Source organism: Balearica regulorum, chromosome 7 (assembly GCF_011004875.1).
Source record: "Balearica regulorum gibbericeps isolate bBalReg1 chromosome 7, bBalReg1.pri, whole genome shotgun sequence".
NCBI classification, from domain to species: Eukaryota; Metazoa; Chordata; class Aves; order Gruiformes; family Gruidae; genus Balearica; species Balearica regulorum.
Genome location: NC_046190.1, coordinates 6,201,434 through 6,227,042, shown reverse-complemented (window position 1 = coordinate 6,227,042; position 25,609 = coordinate 6,201,434). Strand labels below are relative to the sequence as shown.

The 25,609-nt window shown below is 39.8% G+C and overlaps 1 protein-coding gene across 1 annotated transcript in view; it reads left to right on the top strand.

The window, feature by feature from the left end:
- Positions 1-464: 464 nt before the first annotated feature.
- The window catches only part of PLPP4 (phospholipid phosphatase 4), a 67,804-nt gene continuing 42,659 nt past the window's right edge, over positions 465-25,609 (top strand). Inside the window, exons 1-3 of the mRNA XM_075757761.1 lie at positions 465-928; positions 20,313-20,421; positions 24,760-24,850. Coding sequence (XP_075613876.1) covers positions 873-928; positions 20,313-20,421; positions 24,760-24,850 — 256 coding nt within the window. The 5' untranslated portion in view covers positions 465-872. The remainder of the gene's footprint in view (positions 929-20,312; positions 20,422-24,759; positions 24,851-25,609) is intronic.

Sequence of the window (25,609 nt, the reverse complement as noted above, 5' to 3'; positions counted from 1 at the left end):
CAGTTTAAGTCCTTTATGAAGAGCGGCTATTATCTGTGCCTAGTGGTGTTTCCCCTACGCCGATTTTTTTTTTTTTTTCTCTCCATCTTTTCGGGACCTTAGCGTTTCATTACGAATCGGAGATGAACACAGAACCGCCAGCCCAGCTCCTCATCCGCGCTGTACCGTGCCCAGGAGGTCTGAAACCCAGCGTTTTGCAGGCTGTGCCATGAGGGAGCTCCCGGGGACGCACCGCCAGCGCTTTGCTCTGACGGGCAACGGGTTCGTGTCCTTCCAGCTGAGGATGGGGGGGGGGAGTGTTGCATTAAATGAGACGGAAGAACAGCTTTCTACCTCCCTTCGCGCCCGTACGGCCCCAAAGGGCGCCAGGGCCCCCTCCCCAGCGTTAGGCGGGGGTGACAGCCCGGGGCCGCCCAGAAGGGGCCGGCGGGACCCAGGGCGGGTGGCGCAGAGACGATCGGGCGGGACGGCTCGCCAGCGCCGCGGGGGCGGGGAAGGGAGGGGAAACCCTCAGGATCCCCCGGCCCCCCGCGCGGGGAGACACCGCGTTAGTCACCGGGACCCTCCCCCTGTGCCGACGCTCGGCTCAGCCGCGGCAGCGGCCGTGTCAGCCGGGAGGCAGCGCCGCTCCTCGCTCCCCGCAGACGGGACGCGGCGTCTCCGTGAGGCGCGGCAGCCGCCGAGGCTGAGGGGGAATGGAGGGGCCCGGGCTGCACCTCGCGGGGCTCTGCGCCGCGGCCGCCCTCCCTCGGGGCGGCAAGGCGGGCTGCCGGCGGGCGGCGTGAGGCGGCTGAGCCGCCCCGGGTGCCCCCGCCCCGCGCGGGGAATGAGAGGCGGCGCCGCGGGGCTGCCGGAGCCCGCCGGGACCCACCATGCGGGAGCTGGCGATCGAGATCGGCATACGGGTCCTGCTCTTTGGCGTCTTCGTGTGAGTACCCGCCGGACAGCGGGGCGGGGGGGGACGGCACCAGCGGGTACCTCCGGGACTGCCTCAACTTTCCTCCGTCGCCCGCGGCCGTTCTGGGGCCGGAGTCCTTCCTCACACCCGAGCGCGGGGTCGGATCGGCGGTGCGGGGTGGGGGTGCGGGGTTGGCGGTCAGCTGCCCCGCAGCCCCTGACGGAGAGGCACCCGCCGGTGGGCTCTGGCGGCGAGGCGGACCCCGCGGTGGGGGAGCCCCCCAGGCTGCTGCCGGCCCTCTCGGGAGCCCGGAGCGACGGGGAGCTGCCGCCGTTCCTCCATCCGGCGTGCGGGGGAGGAATTTTTTCCCCAGGGTGAGCCGTTGCAGGAGCAGCGGGGAGCCCCCTCTGCCCTGGGATTTTTGCCGAAGACCTGCGGGAAATTTTTGCCGGAGAAACTCCTGTTTGTGAGAGAAGTGTGCAAAACCCAACTAAACAAAAAAAAAAAAAACAAAAAAAAAACCCCAAACCAACAAACCAAACCCGCTTCTGTTTTCCTTTGGACGATTATAGTTGTTGCTGTGAGGTCTCATCTCTGCCAAGGCTGTCAGTGCGCCCAACAGCTGGCTTGCAGCAGCGGGAGCCCGCAGTGGGTGAGCCCCGGGGCAGGCACCCTCAGCGGGGCCGCTCCGGCCCCGGTGCTCGGGGCTGAGGAAGGACCTCGGGCTGATCGTGAGATGTCGCGTGTTGTAGCTGGGCTTGCGATGCATATCAGCACGCTGCTATGTAGGAAGGAAAGTCATGAAAATCTAGTTGCTGAAAGATGTGCAGCTGTCGCTGCGGGAACACTCTTTGTTTTTGCCCTCTTTAAGAGAGAGCAGTTAGGTATTGTTTTGTGCTCTATACTTCAGGCAGGTTTCCCTCTTTCTTCCCAGGGCTGTACCTGTTTCATCTTTCTGGCAGTTTGTGTTCTCCATTAATTTGAAGAATGAAAAGTTACGATCTTCGCGTAAGCTTGCAATTCAGTTGCTTAATGTTTAAAGATGAGTAGTCTCAATCTTTGTGATCTCTGAAGTATCCCAGAAATTACATCAGATTCTGCTACTGTTTACTCATTTGTCTAGTTAACCAGGGATCCTGTTGGTCACAGGTGCAGGCAGTAATAGTATAGAGCATCTATTAAGCCGTGATAGCGACTTACAGCTGGTGGTACTGGAATGCTTTGATGCAATTCCTTTCTGAACCTCTCATGGTTAATGACTAACTTTGCCCAATTTACTGGTATTTGAGTTTTTCCTCAGTGCTCATTTCTCTTGAATATCGATGCAAATCTTTTGATTTGCAGCACGTTTGGTAAGTGTCATCCTCTTCCTTTCAGGGTAGACTTTGGTACCTTCAAAAACCTGTAAGGTATCTTTTGATACCTTTGTGTTCAGTTGCATCTTACTTTGAAAGTAGACCTGTTCCTTTCAACAGAACTCTTTTCTGGAATATATGGAATTACAAGGTGAGCAAAGACCTCTGAAACTGATGCTACATCAGAACCTTTCCCTTTATTACAATTGCATGTGTAATTCATCACTTACACCATCCAGTAAGAGATATCATGGTAATAAGCTATATGAAGATATGTAAATCATGCCCCGCTATAAGTAGTAATCTCTAGGTTATGCTTGTCTTCTGTCCTCATTTCCTCTCTAAAACATTCTGTAATTTTCACTATTCTTTATGCTATGGTTCTAAAAACAACTGAGGGGTGGCTAAAGGAAATTCTTTGGGTAGAACCACCATAGTGCCATATGGCAAAGGACTACAGAAGCGCTTTTCACATTTTTCACATAGCTCAGCTTCTTCCTTCCTGGAATTCCGGGGAGTAATTCTGACATTGTAAGAGGTCATTGGGGGAGCATTCATTGACATCTAAAAGTACCGAACATTTAGTATTCTAAATTCACATCCAGGTTGGTATTTAGTTTTATAAAGAACTGCTCTTTCTTTGTCATGGCTGCAAAAATATAATCTCTAGCTAGACCAGAAGAATGGCTTTTATATTCAGATAATCTTAACACCAAAGTAATCTTTTGTTATTGAAATAGTATTCAGTATTTCTCTCAGTCTTTCCAAAGAGGCAGTTACTCTTATTTTGTAAATTTTTTGTTATATAAGTTTAAATACTGTGTTTTCTGTGTTTTTTGTAGACAGCCAGGGCAAGGATTTTTATGGAGGGGTGAGTTCATTGAAATATCTCTTCAAGCATGACCAATTACTGGTGAATTTGGAAGCCCTGGGACTGGAATCAGGGCTGCAGGAATGTAAGCTCTACTGCAGAAGGTATTTCTAGGAATGAAAAGGCTTGTAAGGTTCCCACCTCCCCTGGAAAGGAATGCTATTAACATCAGTGAGTTGAGGCTTGGTCTGAGATCATCTCTGTTGTCAGTGCCAGCTGCAACATAGATATTTGTCCACCAGGAACCGAACTGAAGAGTATCAGTTCATTCTGGAAAGGTGTTGATGACTTTGGGTCACTACTAACCCTTGTAGTGTTAGAAACCTGACCTTGAAGATAATGGTTCTGTAGTTATTTGCCAATTGTGAACCATCTGTGCCTCCCAGATGTCTTTTTAGCTTCAACCTACTGATTAATATAACTCAGAGTAATATACTGGCACATTTTGTATCATAAAATGCAAAAGAAAAAGGTGCATATTCCATGTTGTAGTTGTGCTTGGTGATAAATGTCATTTCATAAAAATGGAGGTGTGAAAACTTATGTTGATGATTGCTGAAATTGAATGTATTGCCAATTTGAATGTATTTCACGGCAACAGCAGTCGTATTTTCTATACTTAAGACTGGCAACCTTTTTTCCCCCCATTTGCCATAATCATCAACTTTAGTCATTCCACCAAAGGTGAAAATCTATTCTTGTTATCGAAGTTATCTTCTGTTATGCAAATGCACACCATTCCAAGTAATACACGCTTTTGATGGTTATGTACTGGTTTGGATGAATTCAACAGGCAATCAGGGAGGATGATGATAACAACTGACTCAGTTCTCGGTGATGTGGTTTTAGCCATTGCTAAGTGTTCGCTTAGCAATTAAAGATGGATTTAGGTATTGAAATTAACTCAAGTTTCTGTGTCTTTACAAATATCTATGCTGAAGGGCATTTTAGCCCTCAGGATTTACTAGTATTGAAGGAGGGATTAGTTAGGAAAGATTTATTAGAAGAATGACAGCTGCCTGAAATTCAGAAGCAGGAGTTAAAAAAAAAAAAGGCAAAACAAAAAGCCAACAAACCAAACACAACTCATTGCAGTCAAAAACATGCTTGATGCACACTTTACTGGGAAGGTAAGTTGATGTTCTTTGAGTACCTTCAGGAAAAGAGATCTCAAGCCACAAGTTACAAATTGTAAGGACAATAGTGAGATTTCTGTTCTGTCCTTCAGTTTTTCTTGGTTCCTTAACATTAACAAATTAATTTTTAGTTTTCAAAATATTTAGCCTTATATTTTTTGACTGAGTTGAAATGATCCTAGTAAGCATAGATGATTTGCTACTTACTAGGCAAAGAAAATTCTCTCTGTATAGTTTGTCCTTTACGTTATTACATTATGCAGTTTCAAACACTTTTTTAATTAAACCTTGATGTTAATCAGTTCTCACTACATATTTTTGTTTGTTTAGTCTTTTATTTATTAAGAAATATCTGTGAGTACAGAACTAGATTTTTTTAAAGTGAAATTTTTCATGTAAGGTCTCAGAAGTAGACATGGTCTGAAGTTGTCTGAAGTAGAAAATGTTTAATATAACAAGTGTGAGCATGTACTTTGTTTATAGAAAAAAATCAAACAGTAATTTGAAGAATGAGTTAATTAGGGTCTTGCATCTCTGTTTTCTTCATTTTGTACTTATTCCTATGACCAGGAGCATCTTAAGCTGCCTGATTAATGCTAAAACATATTAAACGTGGCCAGTCTTTCTTCTGCTCCATGTGGACAATGGCATTTGTCACTTACTGAATGCTTGATGAAAGCAAATTCTTTTGACTGACCTGGTTTTATTCAGTTAAGGCAATTGTAAAAGATTGGTGAGCAAGTCTGATTTTTTTTTTACACAGGAGTGATGCCCTTAAAACAACGTTCTTCATCTGTCCTGAAAAGAAGTCATTGAATGGTAGCTCAGAGTGAGACCAGTAGGGATGTCTTAGTTTCTTAGCAAAATACATGTTATTCTGTTCTAGGTATCTCCTAGAAGGAGAACTTTCAGCTGTTTCAGAAGTTTTAGAAGACTGCAGTGTTGTCTTGGTAGGAAGATGGAAGAATTTGTTTCTGTTGTACAATATTCAGCACAATGACTTGTCAACAGCATATCGCTGATGTTTCTAGAGCTGTCTAATTGATTAAAAGGACAGTCTTTCAAGGATTGCTTCATCAAACCTCGAGCTCTTCAGAGAGTGTGATGTGATTAAAATATAAATGTCATTCAGAATAATTGGATATCTTCCCTACAGCACAGTCTCATTAGCAGCCTCCCTTGGGGATAAATGTTTATCTGCAGGCTAACATACGTATACATTACACGCACGTAATGTACAGTGTTGACTAATGCTGACATCTTTTGCGTGTGTGTGTCATGTTCAGACTCTGGTTTACGTACGTATAGCCGATTCTGTGCATGTTTTGTTTCTCGTAAGTTTACAAATTAAGATTTTAATCAAGTTATGAATATGCATGAAATGATTTAGGCTGGAAAGCTCTTTCAACATAGCTTGCTTTGTCATGGGTGGTGATCTGGATATTCTGCATACATTGTCTTCATAAATGATACTATGTATTGTCTTGTTAACACAGAGAGAAAATCAATTAGCTGAGGAAATTCCACAATGCTGCAGTTCCACTTTACTCTTTTCTCATAGTTTGCACTTGCTTTTTCTCTGTTGTATCTACTGGAGTTTTGGAGGATCCACTGAGCTTGAGAATCAGGAGCAGTTGGAGATCTTTAGGTAATATAAGCAAAAGAGTATTGAGAAGAAATCACCAGGCTGAGACATTAAGATTTATTTCCTCATCTTCACAGAAACGCTGCCCAATTACACAAATCAGTTGGACCAGGATTTCAAAGCACCTTTTAAGCCTAGGCTGTATCGCTGGATGTTTCAAAGTAAAGTAGGTATTTGGCCTCATGAGCTTCTCAGTTTTTTTGTGCCCTACATTCTTCGTTTGAGTTTCCCACAATTCGGCTTTATTTGGAACCTGATTTTTTTGGCTTGTGAAGTCCAATCTTGGACTTCATTTCGTTGTAACCTAATTTCCCATCAAGAAAGGGAGAGTGATACTTCTTTTTCTCACTCTTTTTTTTTATTTAGTTGATGAATTCTTTGTTGTGAAGTATGTGGATAGTAGCCAAAGCCATTGAACATCCTTGGAGCTTTTTTGGTGGTAGTTTCACAAATAGTAACGATAATGGGAAGTGAGAACATCAACGTGTTTGATTACTAACCTGTTTGAAAATAGGTACTGTATTGTAAACCATAATTTAGATGATACTAAAAATGAGGGCCCAGGTTGAAGTCTAGTTCACGGAGTAGGGTTAATGAATGGTTAAGGGAAAGACCTGCTATAAAAAAGACCTTAGCCTCTCTGGTGCTTGGGATCTGAGAACATATATCAAAGGTTGGGTATTGAGCTCCACTGGCAAGCAACAGACTTGTTCCAGTGCTCAGCAGAGTCTGTTATACCTTTGAAGTGATGGAAGAATTAGAATGCCGTGGAGCTTCTGTAACTCACTGAATGCAACTGATATATCACAAAGTAACCTGAATTTTAACTTTGCTCAGCTCTATGTCCTTGAGAGGTTATTGTAAAAACAAAAGGCCATAAATACCTATTATACCCGGTGTAATATGAAGCACACAACAAAACGACTGTGTGCCTGTCCTAATATCTATGAAATATCACTACGCTGACAGAGACACTTGGTACTTGGCGTTCCACTGAGCTGAAGCTTCTGTTTCCATTGTTTTCTTATTTTATGTGTTGAAACCAGGGTAGGATTTTACTGACTTTGATAACTTTTACTCAGGAGAAAGTGTACCTGTGTTTTGTACCGACTTTGGTCTGTGCAAAAGATACTGTTTTACAGACTGTTGTATCACAACGTTTAGATTGTAGAACTAAGTTTATTTCATTTGTCTTCCCTGAGCCCCAGGGGGGTAAAGGGGATTTAATGGCAGGAATTCTAATTGTCCTGTTAATAGGATGGGATTTACAGTTCATGTCCATGGCTAAACTCGCAGCTGAATACATGCTAAAAAAGGATGTTATTGTAAATGCCAAAGCGTCTGCTCCAGATTTTTGAGGAGTAAATGGCGACTTTGTGTCTCTTCTTGTTGAATCCCATTTACTCGCTGACTTTGGCACTTTGTATTTATTTGCTCCCAGCCCCGATGGAGGACGTTTTATAGTGAGAATGTTACTAAGACTGACAGGATTTCTGTAAGGGAAATTTTTCTTTAAAAAAAAAATAAATGATTTTTATACTTTGATCTAAGGACAGTCAAGCTGTTGCACAACTGTGTTTCTTATGGCAAAGTCTTTAATAAAAAGTACAGTCTTACTGCTGAGGGTGCACTCAGACCTGGCACAGTAAACCAAGATCTTTATAGGCTCGCAATCTGTTGGTGACTTTGAAAAGTGAGTACCTGGAAATAGTTGGCGGAATTATTGACACTGTAAGTGGATTATATTTAGTGTGTCTTGTAACTTTTTTTTCTGTAGTGAGCACCGTACTGATACTGAACAGGGGACATGAGTGCTGCATCCATGTTGGCGAGGATTGGTGGACAGAGAGAGGGAAAACTAAAGCCAATACTTGTGTCCCTTGCTGAAAATTTGGTCGTGATCCGCTAATCAACAAGGGACTTAAACTTGAATGGTTAAGGAAAGCTTCACTGGTTTCTGCATCAGAATAGCTGCTTCACAGATGATCCAGTTAGATTGTCCTCATAGAAGAGACAAAGTTATCATCAGATGTGGCGCTTGAAAAAAGCTTTTTATAACTGCATGGGTTTTAAGGTGTTTTTCCTTTGCCTTGTAAATGGTAAATTTGTGATCCTTGGACCACAAGACATTGCTACGCAAGAAACTGTGTCTGATCTATATGATTCTGCTGAAAACTAGGTTAGGAATGTTTGTTTGTTGTAAATCAGATTGCTACAGTTACTGTGTATCGTATTTGTTTATTTCTCTGCATTACAAAACATTTTTAGCTTTTACTATCCAAATGGCTAAATATGTTAAAATAGCACTGAATTTTAATTAAAATTGCATATAGATAAAATGCAATGTGTGAAATACTTTACTGTAGGCTAGAGTAACAGGGTTTACAACTGGTATTTTCATAGTAAGTGGCTGATTAAGAATACTTATGCAGGTGAATTGCAGAGAATTGAGGAGGATTGAGAAAGATGGCAAGAGGGGGATAGAAAACCCCTTTTCTGAGAAAAGATAGAAATAATTGAGCTGTTTAATCTAGAAATCTGAGGAGACATGGACGTAATCTTCACGTGTAAGCGGTTGCCGTAAAGATGTATGAAGACAAACTGCTCTTCATGTCCTTCGGGAATTGTACAGAAAGGAAAGGTTTTTAAGCTTGCAGCAAGGGAAACTTAGGCTGAGTGTGGGGAAAGACTGCCTAACTGGAAGGACTCTTGAGCTCTGTGGTAGATTGCCCAAGGCATATGTAGAATCTCCACCAATGGAAAATTTAAAAAGCAAGTTAAGCTAAAGTATCTTGGGAGTATTTTACATAAAGTTTTGCTTTGCTACGTGGCTGCGAGGAGGCAGACTAGGTGGCCTTGTAAGCTGGCACGAATCAGCTTAGTGATCTGAGATTTATATTGCCTGCGAGTGTCTCGGTGTGCGGGGAAAAGGGGAAAGACATTAAAGCAAAATTTTTGGCTCGTGCTGATGGGCAGAACAGGCAACGGTGTTACCAGTAACTTGGAGAATACTTCAGCACAGACTGAGCAGAAGCTGATGATACCTTCTGGCTGGAGGGCAGTGCCATGCCAGGTATCGTATTCTAAATTTTTTGCATTGATGAGATTGTGGGGAAAAATGAAATCCTAGATTAGGTGAAATGTTTCACTCTGCAGTATTGCAGTTCAACATTTTACTCGTATTTCGAGTGAAAAGTTTTACTACTACTTTAGAATTTATAATGGAGGTGTAAATGTCAGCTCAGACATATTTCAGCTTTGAAGGATTTGTGGCACCCTGCCAAGTGTTGTGAAGCCTTGCAAATCGAAAACAACAGAGGAGTGTATCATTTGATATAAAGTGCTATATTTTCATTAACTGCCAATTTTCCCTAATGGGAGAACAGATCTAATAGCCTCACTGTACTCTCATAGCCCGCAGAGAGGCCATTAATAATTTCATTCATCTAGTGTCCAAGGTACTTCACAGGAGTGTAACTATTGCTATTGACTTTAGCAAGAACTACAAAATGCTAAAAGTGATGTTCCTATTCCCCATTACCATTACCCCATTACTTTATATCTTTTTTTTTTTTTAAATCGTTATTAATGCTCTGGAACATGTAGTTATTCACACAAGTGTTTTTGATTTGAGTGATTTTAATATGGTTAGATTTGATTGTGAATATTGTTAGCCAGGTTTTTTTTGTTTTTTTGTTTTTTTTTTTTTTTCTCCAGAGAATAATGAAGTCATTGCATACAGCAACTGTGAAGGAAAAACTGGAACAAAATAGCTTGTAAATTTACATTAGATTTAGCGAATAACTTCAGAAAAGTGTCTCTCTATTAATTCTGAAATGTTTATTTTAAAATTTGCATTTTTAAATGCACTTTTTTATTAAAATTAATTTAATGGATGCCCAAACAAAATATTTGATTACAGTTTGGTTTAAAATGTTATGTTGCTGCTTGGCCAAAAATTAGTGGTTTAATTTCACATAAAGAAACTCTTGATCGAGCCTTCTAGCTTGGTCCATAGTATTTTTCCCCTCTCTCACTTCCTTACCAGCTCCTGAGTTTTTTGTCTGAAAAAACAGTCTGAGAATGTGTTTTGGCACTTAGCTCTAATTGTAGACAATTTGTTTGTTACTACTTAATCCTCACTTTTATTCAACCTATACCCCTCAGGTACAGGATAGACTTCGCTGCCATACAGGTCGTCTTTCAAGGTCATCCATCATATGTTTAAGGGGAATGGGATACAAATCATAAACATTCATATAATAAATATATTCTAGACGAAAAATAACTTGGCAGCAAATCATCGAGTCATGTTCATATTATTAAAATTCAATTCTGGTGAAAAGCTTGGTGAATGAGAGAAAATTCCTTGTGTAGAAATGGTGGTAGGTTTTTGATACAGGGCTTTTAGAGAGATTGGGTGGGGGCAGTGGCTGAATGGAGACAAGATCCTACAGCGTGGAGGAATGTATTAGTGTTTCAGAGATTGCTCCTGAATAAGCTGCCAGGGTCAAGCTGTCACTTCCAACTGATTAAGCCTTGTTCCAAGCAAGATCTTAAAGAGCTGTTGTGGGAGGGACAGGAGTGAGAAGCATTGAAGTAACAGTGTGCTACAAAGGGAATTTTGGAGAAGGAGTGATGGAGGGACAAAAATAGCTGAGAGGGAAGGCTTTGGTCACTAAGAGAAACTCTAACCCCTGGCTTTCATTTTGGGTCCAAACCTATAGTCAATAGGAATGTGGCACGCAGGTATGAAAATGGAAGAAACTTTATCAGACTACTCAGCTCTATCAAATTGCTATGAAGCCAGGATAGTTGTCCAGGGAACTGTTGAGAGTTGTTTGGCTGAAAACAGTTCAAGATGTAAAAACAAGCATTAAAAAGCATCAAAAGCAAAATTTTGACTGTCTGTAGTATGCATTGGTTCATTATTCAGACATGTGCTTAGGTAACTTAAACCTGTAATATGAAATCTGTTTTTTCATTTTAGCATAATGTACAATCGTCAGCTTTGAAACTTCTAATGGCTACATCAGGGTTTGTATACTGATGATTTCCTTTCACTCCCTGCACAAACACATTGGAATGACTGTTGTGAAATAGCTTACATCATACGGGATATTTAATAAAAATAGAGCATAGAGGCAACAGTTAATACCATAAATTGTGCTTTTTATTAACTAAAATGAGAGAGAATGCAATGAAAACAGTAACCAATAGTTGTCACTTTCTTGGTATCTGTTATTCCTGCAAGACTACCACTGTTGATTCTCACTGTTACAGTAGTGCAGCTGTACTGGATTGCCTTAAGTATTTATTGTGCATTGACATAATAAGTAGCAGCTCTGACCTGCTTGCCTTGCATTTGAAGTGCTACACCACTACGCTGTGTGAGCAAGGATCACAAGAACTGAACTGCTTATTTTTACCTCAGGAGCTGCTAAATGCCAAAACAAATACATTTTCGTTTCAAAATGGTTTATTTTATATTCTGCTGACCAGAAAGCAAAAGATGCAAACATCGCTTTCAGTATTAGGTCAAAGTTTAAAAAAAAAAATATAAACCAGGCCAAAATACATCAGTTTTTGACTCATTCTGCAGTGGGTTTTTTCCTATTTCAATATAGCCACTCTTGTCTCCTGCTCTTCTGTTCAAAGCTGCAATGCAGCATGGCCAATGTTCCCTCTTTATTTCTGTCACTTTGCTCGTTTCCAAATATTCCACTTCTGTAAGGAAGAAATGATGGTGAAAAGGTTGTATCTAGGCTAGTTAAGTAGTTTAATGCCTGAATACCCATTTTTATTCCCATTGAATGGGAGTTTTCTAGATTCAGTCACTTCATACTGGCAATAATGATATTCAGGAATATTTAGTGCTACTTGCATTAAAGTGCTCAGCCCGTGAGCAAGGAGAATGTATGTGAAGATTGAAAGTTCTTGGATTCTGTCTGGCGCACAAGAACAACTGGCTGGCTGTGTTAATAGCTTGTTCTTGTGCTGTTCATGCATGCTCAGATAATCCTTTCCCTTTCCTCTTAAGTTTAGTATGACTGAAAGGAAGGAAATCATTTATCCAGAGAGAGTTCAAATGACAGGGATTGAGAAAGCAGTAGAGGTGTAATTTAGGTGCTAAGGAAATTAATATTAGATTCTAAAACTCCAGGCTATTTTCTTTTTTTCAGCATTGTGAAAAGATTGCTAGGTCACTATTTCCTATTAGGTATTCTGAGAACATTTATGTATCATTTATGTATTATTTTATAAGCTGGAGGACTCCTGTTGTGAATGCATATTGTTGTTAGTTCAAGATCTGAGCTTTTAACTGAGCCCAGACTCCCCAGCTGTTGCCTCCTTGCTGATTCATTTAATTCATTTTGTTTCTTAAATTTGGACCAAGCAAGGAAGAGAAAATTTGAGCAGAGGGGTTGGGTCTGTTTTTTTTAACCTGTTTCTGTCTGTATATTCAGTATGGGTACATGTGGCTCAAGTCATGTGCTGTAGCAGACTTGAGCCTAATCTCAGGCGCAGCTGATAAAGCCTTTATAAATACAGCCCCAGATGCTTTGTCAGAGAAGGGTCCAGTGGCTCAACAATCATTCGGAGACACTGGCTGGCACAGGCTTCATCATCTAATTAGACGCGTTCTGGTTGAAGAACCTGTCATGGTTGGCTTTGTTGGCCCGGTACAGCTCATCCAAACTGGGGTGCAATGCTAGCTGTGAGAAGGAGAGTCAAAAGGGTGGCCATTCATCTGGGGAAGAAGTCACACCTAGATGTGTATCTGTTAAATCAGTGGATATATGAGGCAAATCTAGGAAACCTGCTAGTAAGACTGAAGAAAAATACTGGAAACTCTCCTCTTTCAGGACATCTGGGAAATATGATAAGCATGGTAATATGTATGTTTTTAAAACTGCATTAGAACTAATTTTCAATCCCTTCTTAATCAAAATTATTTCTCCTATATCCAAAGGGCTACTGTGGGCAGAGTGCTAGTTAAATGTAACACTGCAATTGCTAGCTGATTTAAAATACTCACTTTTACATCAAGTGATACTGACTGGTTTGGCTTCATCTGAAGCCAAACCTACCCTTGAGAACCAGTTCTCAACTTGCTAGTGGCATTATTTAAAAAAAACAACCAAAACCCCAACCAAAAAGGTTGCCTCTGCCTTTTGTTCTTATTGGTCCGAGGATTTAATGCCATTTACTTTTGGCTGCTCCCCACATAAAAGTGCACCTGCAGAATTAAAAGTGGGGGAAGCCGTATACATTCCAATTAGAATATCAAATGTTATCAGGAAGTGGTAGGAAAGCCTTGTTTCTAGCTTCTCAAAAATACAGAAGTTTAAAACAGGCTATCAACTTGCGCTATTTTCAGAGCTGTACTGGGCACTGAATAGGCACTGAAAGAAAGAAGCCTCTTGCAACATTTTTCTTACCATTTCCTTTCTGCCAGTACTCCTCTCAGTCTTTGTAAATACTTGCCTACAAACAGAAGGCTACTGCCAATGAAGAGAGGCATCAGATCTTCAAATTTCTGTAGCGATAAAAAACAGCTTATGAATTATCTTTGTAGGGTGTTCCTGTGAATATTGACTACCCTGTATCCTGCAGGACACTCAAACCCAGTGAAGCTTTGTATTAGGATTATAGATAGTTCATCAGAAGTGGTAGGTGTATACACTGCATGGCAATGTATTGGGAAATAAAAGGGTTTAGCTGTTGAAAAGGAAGAGATAATTTATTGATTCAGCTGCTTCTGTATCTCTTGGTGTGAATGTAAATTAATGAATTGGTTTTAGTGCAGTTACAAGATGATAGTTTAACATGTTTCCATCCAAGCCTATGAAGAACCAATAAAACATTAATTTCTGTTTTCATGTGCGTGCTTCTTACGCAATCAATATCTACTGTGATATAAATTCTAATAGATTTTAGACTTTAACTCTTTACTTTTGATTTCTATGGAGAAATTGAAGCTGTTGTTTTCCTACTTGAATGCTTGTCAGCAGTGCACACTTGTCATGTGTGAATACCAGTCCAGTTAATGAGCAAACTACAGCATTTGGAGCCTTGCTTTGATATGGAATTGACTTGCTGGAATGAATTGCCCTGCCTTGCGTTGTAAAACAGTGGCAGAAAACATCAAATCTCTTGATAACCAGTGTTGTGCCTTAACAATAGGGGAAGTTTCTTGTTCTATCAAAACCAGAGTTTATATTATTGAAGTTATTTTTTTATTTCATGTCAGCTTTTTCCTTTGTGAAATTGCAGTTCATTGTTAATAATTGGGCCTTGGTTGTATTTTTTGTACCCCAATACATAATTCCCTTCTCGATGGCTGAGGAACTGTGGATTTCCCAAATGACTATAGGAATTAAATGGCTTGGATCTCTTTCCCTATGCTAACCTCTGAGCTAACACAAAGCTATCTCATCACGGTAATACGCATAGACAGCTGCATTTCAGAAACTGAACTCCTCCAACATTCATGTGGTGAGCAGAATGATGGTGATAAACCACAGGCATTGTTTCTTATCTCACCTCATCACTCTCTTGTCTGCTTCAGTTCTGTTAATTTTGTATTCCAGCCACAGACCATCTCAAGCTTTTCGTATTGTGTCTGTCTTTGCACAAGTTCCAAATACAACCGCTAAAGAGTTATATTTTTTCCTTAATATTACCTGTAGGGAATAAACAAGACTAGGTTTCCTCATGGCACGAGAATAAGTTATTCTCTCCAGGTATATCAAATAACATGACATGAATACTTTTCCTACTATTAGTATGTTTCAGAATGGGTAAGTTGAAGTGTTGGGTTGAAATGTGAGCAAAGGTGATGTGAATAAGCAGCTTTCAGTGCAATGGCCCCGGCCAATGTGAGCGCTGGGCTCTTTAGCCTAGGTCACTGGTTGGAAACCCTTGAAGCAAGTTCTGTCTTTCAGAATATAATTTTCTTATCTCCACTGCTGTTGCGCCCTGTGATGCGTTCTGCTTTATGGCTCTTAATTCACAACGTTGGGGCTGCGAATCTGTTGGGTGAGAATCTCTCACTGAGCTGTTATGTATATATATATACCCTGTAACTGGGCCAACCTATACAGAGCCTTACCAACCTTAGCCTCAGTGATGCTGCTCACGACTCTGTTTTAATGTCAGGACAACTGATTGCACAATTTAACATGGCAGGTACACTATAAAAGCTTTTACTACTAGATTTGAGATCTGATTTGGGGAATACTCAAGGAAATATCCGTGTAAGCAAGTGCAGAATGGAGTTCCAGTAGTACAGTCACAGCTAATCTCTTTCTGTGGGAGAGGCAGCGCTGAGTTCGCTCACACAGAGTTCTGCAGTCAGGGAATGGTAATCAGAGCCAAACTTTTGTTGGCTGTTGGGTTTTTTTTTTTTCCTCCCACAAGCCCTCAGAAGTGATGTAGAAAAGAGCTTCATGAACACCTATGGCTTTGCTGCTCTCCCTTACTTGCTCAAATGAGGAATTGCATACAAAGCCATTTTAGGATCAGATCTACTTATCAACAGATGATGCTTAGAAAAGAGGAGGGTTGATCATTTGGTATCTGATAGGAAAGACTTGAGTATCACAATCACAAGTTCATGTTCATTCTCTTCTGGTGCTTTGCCATGCCATACGTACCTCTCTGTCCTCTCCTTTCTTATTGCCACTTGTTACTTGGGACAACCCTTACTTGGATCTATGAAGAAGAGAAATTCTTCAGAGGCAAAGCAGAAGGCAAAAAACCCAACACTCACAAAAACCCTCAAACAAAACCCCTTGTATGTCCTTTAGTTGATGCTCAAACCCAGGAAGTAATCTCTAACCCTCCAGTGGGTGATGACACTTCTCATGGAGCAGATATCTAGGTCCCCAAGACTGCCAGGATGAAAGCCCCTATGTATTCTCCTGTGTGATTGTTACTCTCTGAAAATGGAGCTGGTGGCTGGCAGCAGTCCTTGTAACACTTAGTTACACCTTAGTAGGTGCTTCCAAGCTGAATGTTACTCATGATTTCATTGCTGGTAGTTTGCATTTTACACTAACGGGACACAACGATACAACCCTAATGTTGGGCCCATCTATCTACCCCTGTCCTCTTCTTGTAGCCAGATGTGTAACATACTTGTCTACTCCAACATTTAAAGGTTTCTACCTTGCCACCTTTGCCAGTGCAGTACTGCTTACTGCTCTTTTTCTGATCTTAGTGACTTCCAAATGTCTTTGCTTCTTGATTTCATGCTGCCGAATGCCAGGGAATGGTAGCTACTGTAAGCAGTGCTTGAAACAATAAGGTGAGGTGCTAAACAATACCCTATTGTTGATTATGGGAGATGAAGACCATGGTGGATGCACAGGTCAAGGATTCTGTGAGGATAATTATGCAATGTTTGATTCATTCACTACTAGTGAATGATTTCATAAAAAAAGCATTATTAGTCCATATTATCACAAAAGTACTGTGTGCTTTTACCTTGATTAGTCTGCGATGTGGTGCTTGCAAAAAATTGTCTTAAAGGGCTACATGCTCTTAAATGGTAATGAAGTTAATGTAACCTGGAAGTGGTTGTATCTTTGGAAAAGATCAACATTTTTATTTAGTGTAGTGTTGTAGGCAGTAATGTTAGGATGTCCAAAGCAACCTCAAGTACTTGGACACCTATTCCTCACTGATGTTTTTAATGGAATTAGGGCTTCTGTTTCACTTAGGTTGCTTTCAAAGTCACAATTAAAGGCTCTTGAAGTTAATGGAAGTCCTTTTATGCCTTAAATATATGTTATCAGGCTGAAGTGTTCAAAATATTGCTTGTTAAACTATTAAAAATGTTGGATGAATATGTAAACATGCAGAAAGTGTGAGATCAAAAAGCTAATACTAAAATTTCACGTACTAATACGAAGTAAGCTTCCTAAGTTGCCCACCTGCTACCAGGGGACGTTATATGATTTGAGCTTGTATTTTCAGCCATAACAGGAAAATGTCTAGAAACCAGTTTTCTTTATCCAAGGACTACAGTCATTTCTAATAACATCTAGTCATTTAAACAAGCTTGTGCTGGCTTATGAATAGTAATAGACTGTACTTTTCGTTAGGACGAAGGAACATAAATCACAAAGTGTCAGGCAGCTTAGAAACCAGTATGTCCTCATGATTGTTTAATAGAGTACAGAGGGAATTGCCTTCAAGCTAGTGAAATCTCGTATCCAGTTGCCCATCGGTGATGCTTCAAAAAAGGAAGAGAATTGTTCTCTTATGAACCTTGGCATAAAAATTTAATTAGCAGCTGAGCTTTTTCTGAAGATTAAAAAAAAAAAAGTGATTTCTTTTTATATAGTCACTTTCCTGTAACTGTTTACTTTACATTTCTCTGTTGTTCACACAGACAAGATCTGCAGCCTCCTACATCTATTTTTTTCCCCCCTCCTTCAGTAGTGATTTTGAAATTATTTTACCTGGTTTCAGCTTTTTTTTTTGTTATGTTTCAGCATATTTGAACATTTTTCTCAAAGACTTTCAGAACACAAGTCAGAGGAAGAAATGGATAAATAATCAGATTTAATATGTAATGGATACAAAACTGCTGTTATTAAATAAAATAATAATTATAATAACTATTGCTGTCACTGATAGATTTGTTAAAATGAATCTTTCTTTAGAAGAGTTCAAAGATAGTGAGTATATACTAATCAGAAAATCAGTCCTCAACTGGAATCAGATACTATTTATGTTATTTATTATAGTTTCATCTCTTTAGCACGTGTATTATTTGGCTCTTAAAGGCGTTAAATCTTATGACTTAGCACATATTTGCAGTGTCATAGTATGATTTCTGTGAGAACTATGGATTTGGTTTTGTTTGATTTCTCAGATTTAAACAACTGTAACTTTAATCTTAGTTTTCTTATATAACAAGGAGACGGGAAACAAAAGAACAAGAGCCCCAAACCTTTAACTCTGTTGGCATTTGCTCATAATGTCAAATGTCTTAATGTCAAACTAATTAAATCTCTGGTCTAACGTGACACATTTTCCAAAAGTGTACTGGTACACGGATATACTGTGATGACCTTGAAACTTAAATATTTGTGTATTGCTTGTTTTTTGCAGTTAGTAGAAATGCTTCAAGGCCTAGATTTGTTGAAGACCGTGTCTCTGCTTCAAGGCGTTCCTTGGTGTATCCATCAGTCCCAGTGCTCTGAGAACTGCCTCAAAGCAGTCAGACCAGCAAACACCTGAGGGATTATGTTAGAAAAGATGTGGCTGGCTGAAGGGTGTAGTAATGGAAACTCAGCTGGCTTCTTTAGCTTCTTGTGTGCCCAGACATGCATGTGCTTACCCTTTGTGTTAGGATGAGAGCGGCGAAGTACCTCCTGGCCACGGATCCTATATTACATCTTCATAACAAATGTTAAGTCCTGGACAGCGTAGCTGTGAACTTTGCTATTCAGCTCTCCCAGGTGACATGTGTTGGATGTCATACTCAGACCTGTGACTTTACTTGGTAGCAGAACCCTTTCAACAAGTCGTTACTTCCTTCTAGCTGCCATCAATATCTTTAAAGACTGAAAGTAAAAATAATGCACTTTGGGACTCTCAGTTGAAATTCGGAAACAAAGTTCCTTGCATTGTCTAGAAATCAACCTTTATTTTTCTAGTTGAAGATAAAAATTGTGAAATGAATTTTTCATATATGAGTTGTTTTATTTCCTGGAAACAATCGTCTTTAGAAATGTTTGCCTCTTTCATGTCTTGCACAAGTCTTTGTTTTTTAAATTTAAAAAATATTTAAGTTTTCATTTTGAAAACACTGAAACAAAGTGTTTTGACACTTCTGAAACTTACCTTGCACCCTCTTTGGAGAGCAGGGTCAGACTCTGAATTTGAAGACGCTCAGTATAATAATAAATATTCTCCTTGCAATACTAGATTCCTTAAGTTTCCAGAAGAATCTGGTTGCCCATGTAGGTCACTAAGGGAAGCATAACTGTTGGTACAAGTGACAAGACTTTGACTCGTGTGGTCCTCAGACTTTGTTTTCCTTTAGGAAGAAGTAGTTGGTTGGGCTCTTTGGAGCAGATGGAGAGTTTAGTACCTTCTGTCTACTGGGAGTCTGAGTGTGCCGGGGTAAAGGGGGTCAGCAGTAGTGTGTGCTGGGGACATGGGAGGCTCTGGCGAATGCAGAGATCATAGACTACAGCGAGAAAGCAACGAACGGCTGGTCAGCCCTCAGAAGGGATTAATAAAAAGGATTTCCTAAGACCCAGAAGACTGGATAAGGTGGCTGTTTAGGAAATTGCTGACCTGGCTAGATTTGAGGACTCATCTTCACAGGGGGGAGTTGCATACATGTGGTTTAATTTTACTCTGCTTTACAAATTGCTTTCAGCTTTTTCTGTTTACAAAGTCAATTGTCGTAGCTGGTACTTGTATAAAACCTGGTTTTGGAGGGGTTTAAAGCTCTTGGCTTTGGACAATTTACAGTAAAAAAAAAAAAAAAGCTTTGGGCCACTGCACCTCTGTGTTCTGGCTGCATGGGCTTATTGGGTAAGATCAATCTGCATAAATCTGATCCCTGTGCCTTCTCTCAGCAGCCATTCTTAATTATTATTTCAAAATAACACAATAACCAAACTGGGGAGGGAGAGGGGGGGATGTTCGGTTGGGGCTTTTTGTTTGTTTTGAGAGCTAAATAACATGAGAATGAAATTGAAATTAAAATAGTCCGTTTTGGTAGAGTGAGACATTTCTGGTAGAGCTAGATTTTTCTTAAGCTTGACAGCCAGATCAAAATACTGAGAATCTGAAAAAAGAAAAAAAAAAAGTTTCTATGAGCCCATCCTGTTTTAGGATTAAGTCTCTTTTGGAGATATTCTCTAAAGTTACCTGTTTGTGGTTTTTTTCTTTTCTATCAATAGAAGGAATTGTCTGGGGTGCTTCTTTCTCCCTGTTTTGTGATCCTGCAAATGCAACTGTCATACTTCAAAGTCTGGATCTTGACATTTGAAAGACACATTTTCTATTTGAAATCTAGTATATAATTTCTTCAGTGTAAAATATCTGTGACGTGATTTTTCTAATCCCACAATATTATTTGCGTGCTTTTCCCACAAAAAATAAAATGACAATTTATTCTCCACAGTAAAGTTTACAGAACTTTTATAAAGTTGTAGAATATAGACTTTTAAAAATCATTTTCCTAAGTATATATTTACGAAGAATGTATTACTAAAAAGCAGTGAGGTAGGGTATCAGTTTTTTATAAGGATAATTCATGCATGCTATACCATAGTTAACTTTGGGGGAAGTTTTAAATCAGCAGGACTCTTCTGAGGTTTTTGGTCATCATTTCAAATTGTGAAAAAATTATATCTTTAATTGTTATTTTCAGTTTTACAGAATTTTTGGATCCATTCCAGCGGGTTATCCAGCCAGAAGAGATTTGGCTGTATAAAAATCCTTTGGTGCAATCAGACAACATACCTACGCGTCTTATGTTTGTAAGTACTAAAGGTTTGTTGGTCATTTGATGGCCGTAAACTAAGTACACTTTAATTCAATAAGCAGTAGGAAACCTTCCAGAAGCATAGGATGTTTCTTGTCTTCTAATGACAATTGTTTTCCAATCCAGGAATGTCCAAATGGCAAAATGTATGAAATCATGTGGACTTTCTGAAAAACCAGCATTACTAGGTGACTGAATGTTGATTTTACAGTTTAAGATTTAAGCTAGTGTTAAGTTAGAGGTGTGCTAGAGAAATGATTAGAGAAGCTTTTTGAATTAGCTGGTTGGGTGACCTGACAAAACCTTACCATGCTCTTATTAGATTAAGTGCTTACATTTTGAAATCCAATTTGTTTTAGGCACGTTAGGCACGGAGATACTTGCCTCCAAGTACTTTTTGGTGTTTTGGTGGTGTTTTTCATGTGGACAAAACCTTTGTTTCAGCTTCTGCCAACAATCCTGAGGTCATTGGGAGCGTACTTAATATATCATAGAGCTGCTCTGCTGTCACTGTTCTTCTGGCTCTCCCCAGCACAGCTCGTGTTGTCACACAGACTGGCTGTCTGATTTTGATGGTTTGTCTGATTATCAAAATTCATCATTTTGATAACCATCACTAGCAATGATTAACAATCGTAATAATCTATACATATAACTGCAAGAGTACAGCAGGATAGACCACTACAGAAATGCGAAGAAATTACGGGTCTAGTTCAGGCTATTAAAACAAGTAGGTCAGTCGTTGCAGAAGCTTCATCAGTCAAAGCAGAGATTTTGCAGGAAAGGACATAGCAGATGAGGTCAAATCCTAGTACCCTTACGTCAAAGCCTGTGTCTTCAATGAAGCCAGGGTTTTACTTTTCAGATTAAGAGCTTGAATTCAGAGTAAGTGCAAATCAGCTATGTAATTTGTCTTCATTATTTATTTTTTTTTAAGAGGCTCAGGCCTTCAGTCAGGGAAACTTTTCAATTGAGTAAGGAAAAGCTTGAGGGTACTTCCTGTTTCCAAGGTGACAATATATCCCAGCCTTCTAAGACAGAAGCTGAAGGCTTGGTTTTAAATTCACCAGCATATTGTTTATATTGCATTAAGAAGCAGCTCTATTAAGTACTTTTTCAGCCTGGATGGGTGTCTTTTTCCTGGAACGGAAGACAACGGTATAAAAACAAACAAACAAAAAGAAACATTACATCTTTTGTGCTAGGAAAGATTTTAGGGTGTAATTCTGCCATTTTTCCTTATGCTGAGCGTTCCCTTGCTACATGCTTTGTCTGATGTGTGTTTATAACTGAGAGTTCAAGGACCAGTAGTGAATCATTGTACAGGGGTTTGCTGCAGCGGTGAAACTATTTTTGAAGCTGGTTGGGATAATCATTAGTCCTTCCTTTGTTCTCTAGGCAGTAGCCACTGGGAAACACAGTTCTGGGATGTAAGTGTAGTACATTTCCCTGTTAACCACTGCCCACAGAGCCAGCGTTTGGTATAGTTTATGGAGTAACATTTGCATAGTCTGCGTTCTGTTTCTGGCTCAGACCATGACATCTCGGTAACTCAGTGAGCAGCTTCTTAAATTGAGAAACACAGATCACTTCTAAATGGTTTTTCTTATTTCTTTAATGAAAAAGAAGAAAAATCTAATTCTAGCATTGATCACAAACTTTTATGTAAAGAATATCTTGCCACTTGTGTTGTACTCCAATATTGAAACATATGTCTGTGGCTTACAAGCAATCTCTAAGACTTTATGAACTGCTGGATTATTTTATAAATTGAGAGATATGAATTAAGAGAAATGTTGTGAATACTCCAAACCCAGATCCAAATTCGATAATGCTGACTTCTGCAAGGGTAGAAAGCAAGCCACAAGGACTGGAAAGACCCGAGCCTTGTTCTGTGTGTCTATCAGTGGCTATTCCTTGTCTTGGAAAGCGTAAGGCATTTCTCACAGCTTCTCTTGAATACATGGAAGTGTGTGGGAGTCCCTATAACTTTAGCATATTTCTGGCTTGCCAGGATGAATAATGAACAAGAGAGATTTTGTCCATGTTTCACAAAAGCAAGGCAATGTTGGAGTATTTCACTGCTGGAAAAGAAAACATTACTGAGATGTGTCTGAGGAGAATATTGCTCATTAGACTGTTGCCAAATCCGTTATGGATATGAGCCATACAAAATCTTTTTGCAAAAGAAAGAAAAAGGAGTCTTTAGCAAGCCAAACTTTCTTTGTATTGTGCATTTTGCTGCAGTATAAAAACCTCCTTCAAGCTAATCATTTTGTGTAAGGAACAGCAATGTACTGCAAACATGAATAGTTCTTCATCTCTCTCAAAAATCCATATGCTTGTGAAATATGAGGAAATCTACAGTTTTACCAGATTTCCAAAGATAGATTGTGAAGTGGTTTGGAACAAGCTGCCACTTGAATTCTATTCTTTGTTGATAATTTCTGCTTCTCCTGTTTGTTCAAAAGATTTCGAACTCCATTAAACCACCAGTATAAGCCTGTCAGCCTGGCTATATTTCTATGTTATTCGACAATGGAATGCAGATATCTTTCTTCTTTTCTTTCCTGGTGGCAATCCTTACTTTTTAGAATGAAACTAATAATTCTATGGTTGGCTTTAACTTTTTTTTTTTTGCTCTTTGTCTCTGAAAGCAGAAATTAAACTATTTCTGGAGCAGTAACATGGCACTGGCATCCTGACTTGAATCTCACACATGCTGTAGACAGAAGGGAGTTTTAAGTGGAAATGGTGCATCTTTTTGCACAAAACCTGATGCCTGCCTTCCTAAGTGTAAAAAAGGGGAACAGACTCCAGACTGTGTTTTAATCTGCATGGCTTACTGAGTTAGATAATATTTTGCAGATGCAGGTGAGGGGAATTTGGTCCAAGATGCACTAGCACAATAACAAATATAGTGCATTTTCATGTTGTTCGCTACTCAGATATTGTAAAAGCATAAAATGAGGACTGGGATTAATCTGTACTATAAAAAGGAATCAAACATCTCTTCTCATAACATGTCTGTCCTGTCTGTTTTTTATTTCAGTGGGGCTGTTTAAGAAGTAAAGCACTGTTCAGCCTCAATAGAGGTAACATAATCTTACTTAAGCCCTGGTGCCCCTTGTGCCATATACAGCTTAATTTTTGCCTTGTTTAAAAAAACCCAGTCATTTTCACTTTTCTTCTAGAGAATAAATGCTTTTGAAAGACCCTGATTTGTTTTTGAGCAGATGTGCTTGTGAAGAGGTTTGTAGATTCCAGAGAGGAATTGGTTAACTTAGACTGGAACCAGCAAGAAGCATAAATGGCCTGCCTTGCCTACAAGTTGCCTTTTACTTCTGCAGTTGAAGGTCTGAGACAGAAGGGATGATGGAAGGACCAGTTGGGAAGAAAATCATAGTTTTCAATGCAAGCTACTAATTAAAAACTCCCTGGTATTGTGCTTGGGAGAGACTGATATGTCTCTCTGGAGAAAGACAATACATACATGCTCCGGGAGGATGGACCGCAGTGTACAGACACTGCATGAAGTAGGATGCTTTTGGGATAACTGTCACACAGTGAATCATCAACCATAGTCCAAATTGCTCTATGATAATGGAGATGCTCTTTGGAAATCAAGTGTGCACACTGACGTGCAGATGCCATTTCAGGTTCTTTGTAGGACGAATCCTGTCCTACAAGCACTGACAATAAAAGAATATGTTTCTGTTTAACCAGTGAGTATACTTGTAGATGTTCAGGTTTTCCGTGTTTTTTTTGTTTTTTTTTTTTTTTAACAAAATCGAGCAGTTTGTTCCATGTCCACACACTGGTAAATGAAAGAATCATAGAGACATGATCCTCTCAATGCATTCAAGAATATAGTTAAAAAGAAGCCAAAAAGTAAAATAAACAGCATTTTAAAATGTCAGGAAGTTGATGATGGAGTCTGTTATGTTGAATAGGGTCTTACAGAGAGCGCAGCCTGGATAGGCTGCCCTCTAGAGCAATGCTTAGAGTAGAAAAAATGTACAGGGTCTGTATGGCTCAGCGTATGAATTTTATGGACTTTATAGTCTGTTGCTTTTTCATTTATGAAGCTGACATTTTAAATGCTGCTCCAGGCAATTACAAATCAATTATAACCCACAGTTATATTACAGTTTTAATGTATTCGTTGCCCTGTAGTTGCAAAGACAAATCATCCCACTTTGCTTAAGGTCAGGAGTTTGATAAAGATCATTCAGCCTTCCAGTTTAAATGGAGCTAACTGGAACTAATTATTAATCAGTTGGACTGAAAAGGAATTGATGCGCTCACACATGATATTTGTTATCTCTTACAGGCAATTTCGTTCCTCACGCCACTAGCAGTCATTTTTGTGGTGAAAATAATTCGGCGAACAGACAAGACTGAAATTAAAGAGGCTTTCTTAGGTAAATGTATGTCATACTTCAAGACGGAGAATGTGTGATAGCTCTCAGAGGTTGATTCCAATTGTGGTCTAAGCCTTGAAGAAAACTTGTCTCCGTTACAGTCCATTACAGTAGTTTTCAGTGCAGTTACGGTGAAGTTGCAAGCCATCTCACAAAATCCTTTGGTTTTATGTATGTTTCTAAATGTACAAATTCTGTGCCTTAATTCCACAGTCTAGCTAGCAAGGGTCAGAATTCAATCAGCATAGACAAGACCATCTGAAACACTGTTCAGGTGTTTATTTTTCTGTCACAGGCAATCTATTCCTTACCTCTTATTTATACTTGCAGCTATTCTAAATTAAGGATTTGAATGGAAGGTCCTGTGAGATTCAGCTGCTTAGTGTAGGAAATTACTCCCCTCATTGTTTTCTCTGACCTTCTCCTGGAGTTTACCATTGCTCATTGCAAAATCCGTGCTCAGCTTTTTTTTAATCACAAGCTGATGTTTCATTTTAAACTGCCAGTGGAGTGTTAGATGTGCACTTAATCCTGGACTGTGAACTGCTATGGCTGTGTTACGGGTGAGGTCTAATTACACTTGTAGGCAGCATCTTCAAGCAGAGGAGCAGGTAGGCAATGGGGATAGTAAGTCTTAAACTGTTCTACAAACTAATTCTGGCTGCGCCTATATTTTGAAATCTTTTAGTGATATATGCCCAGGTCCTTTTTACATAGATATTGCCAGAGACCAGGATGGGCTAAAGTGCTTTCATTGGC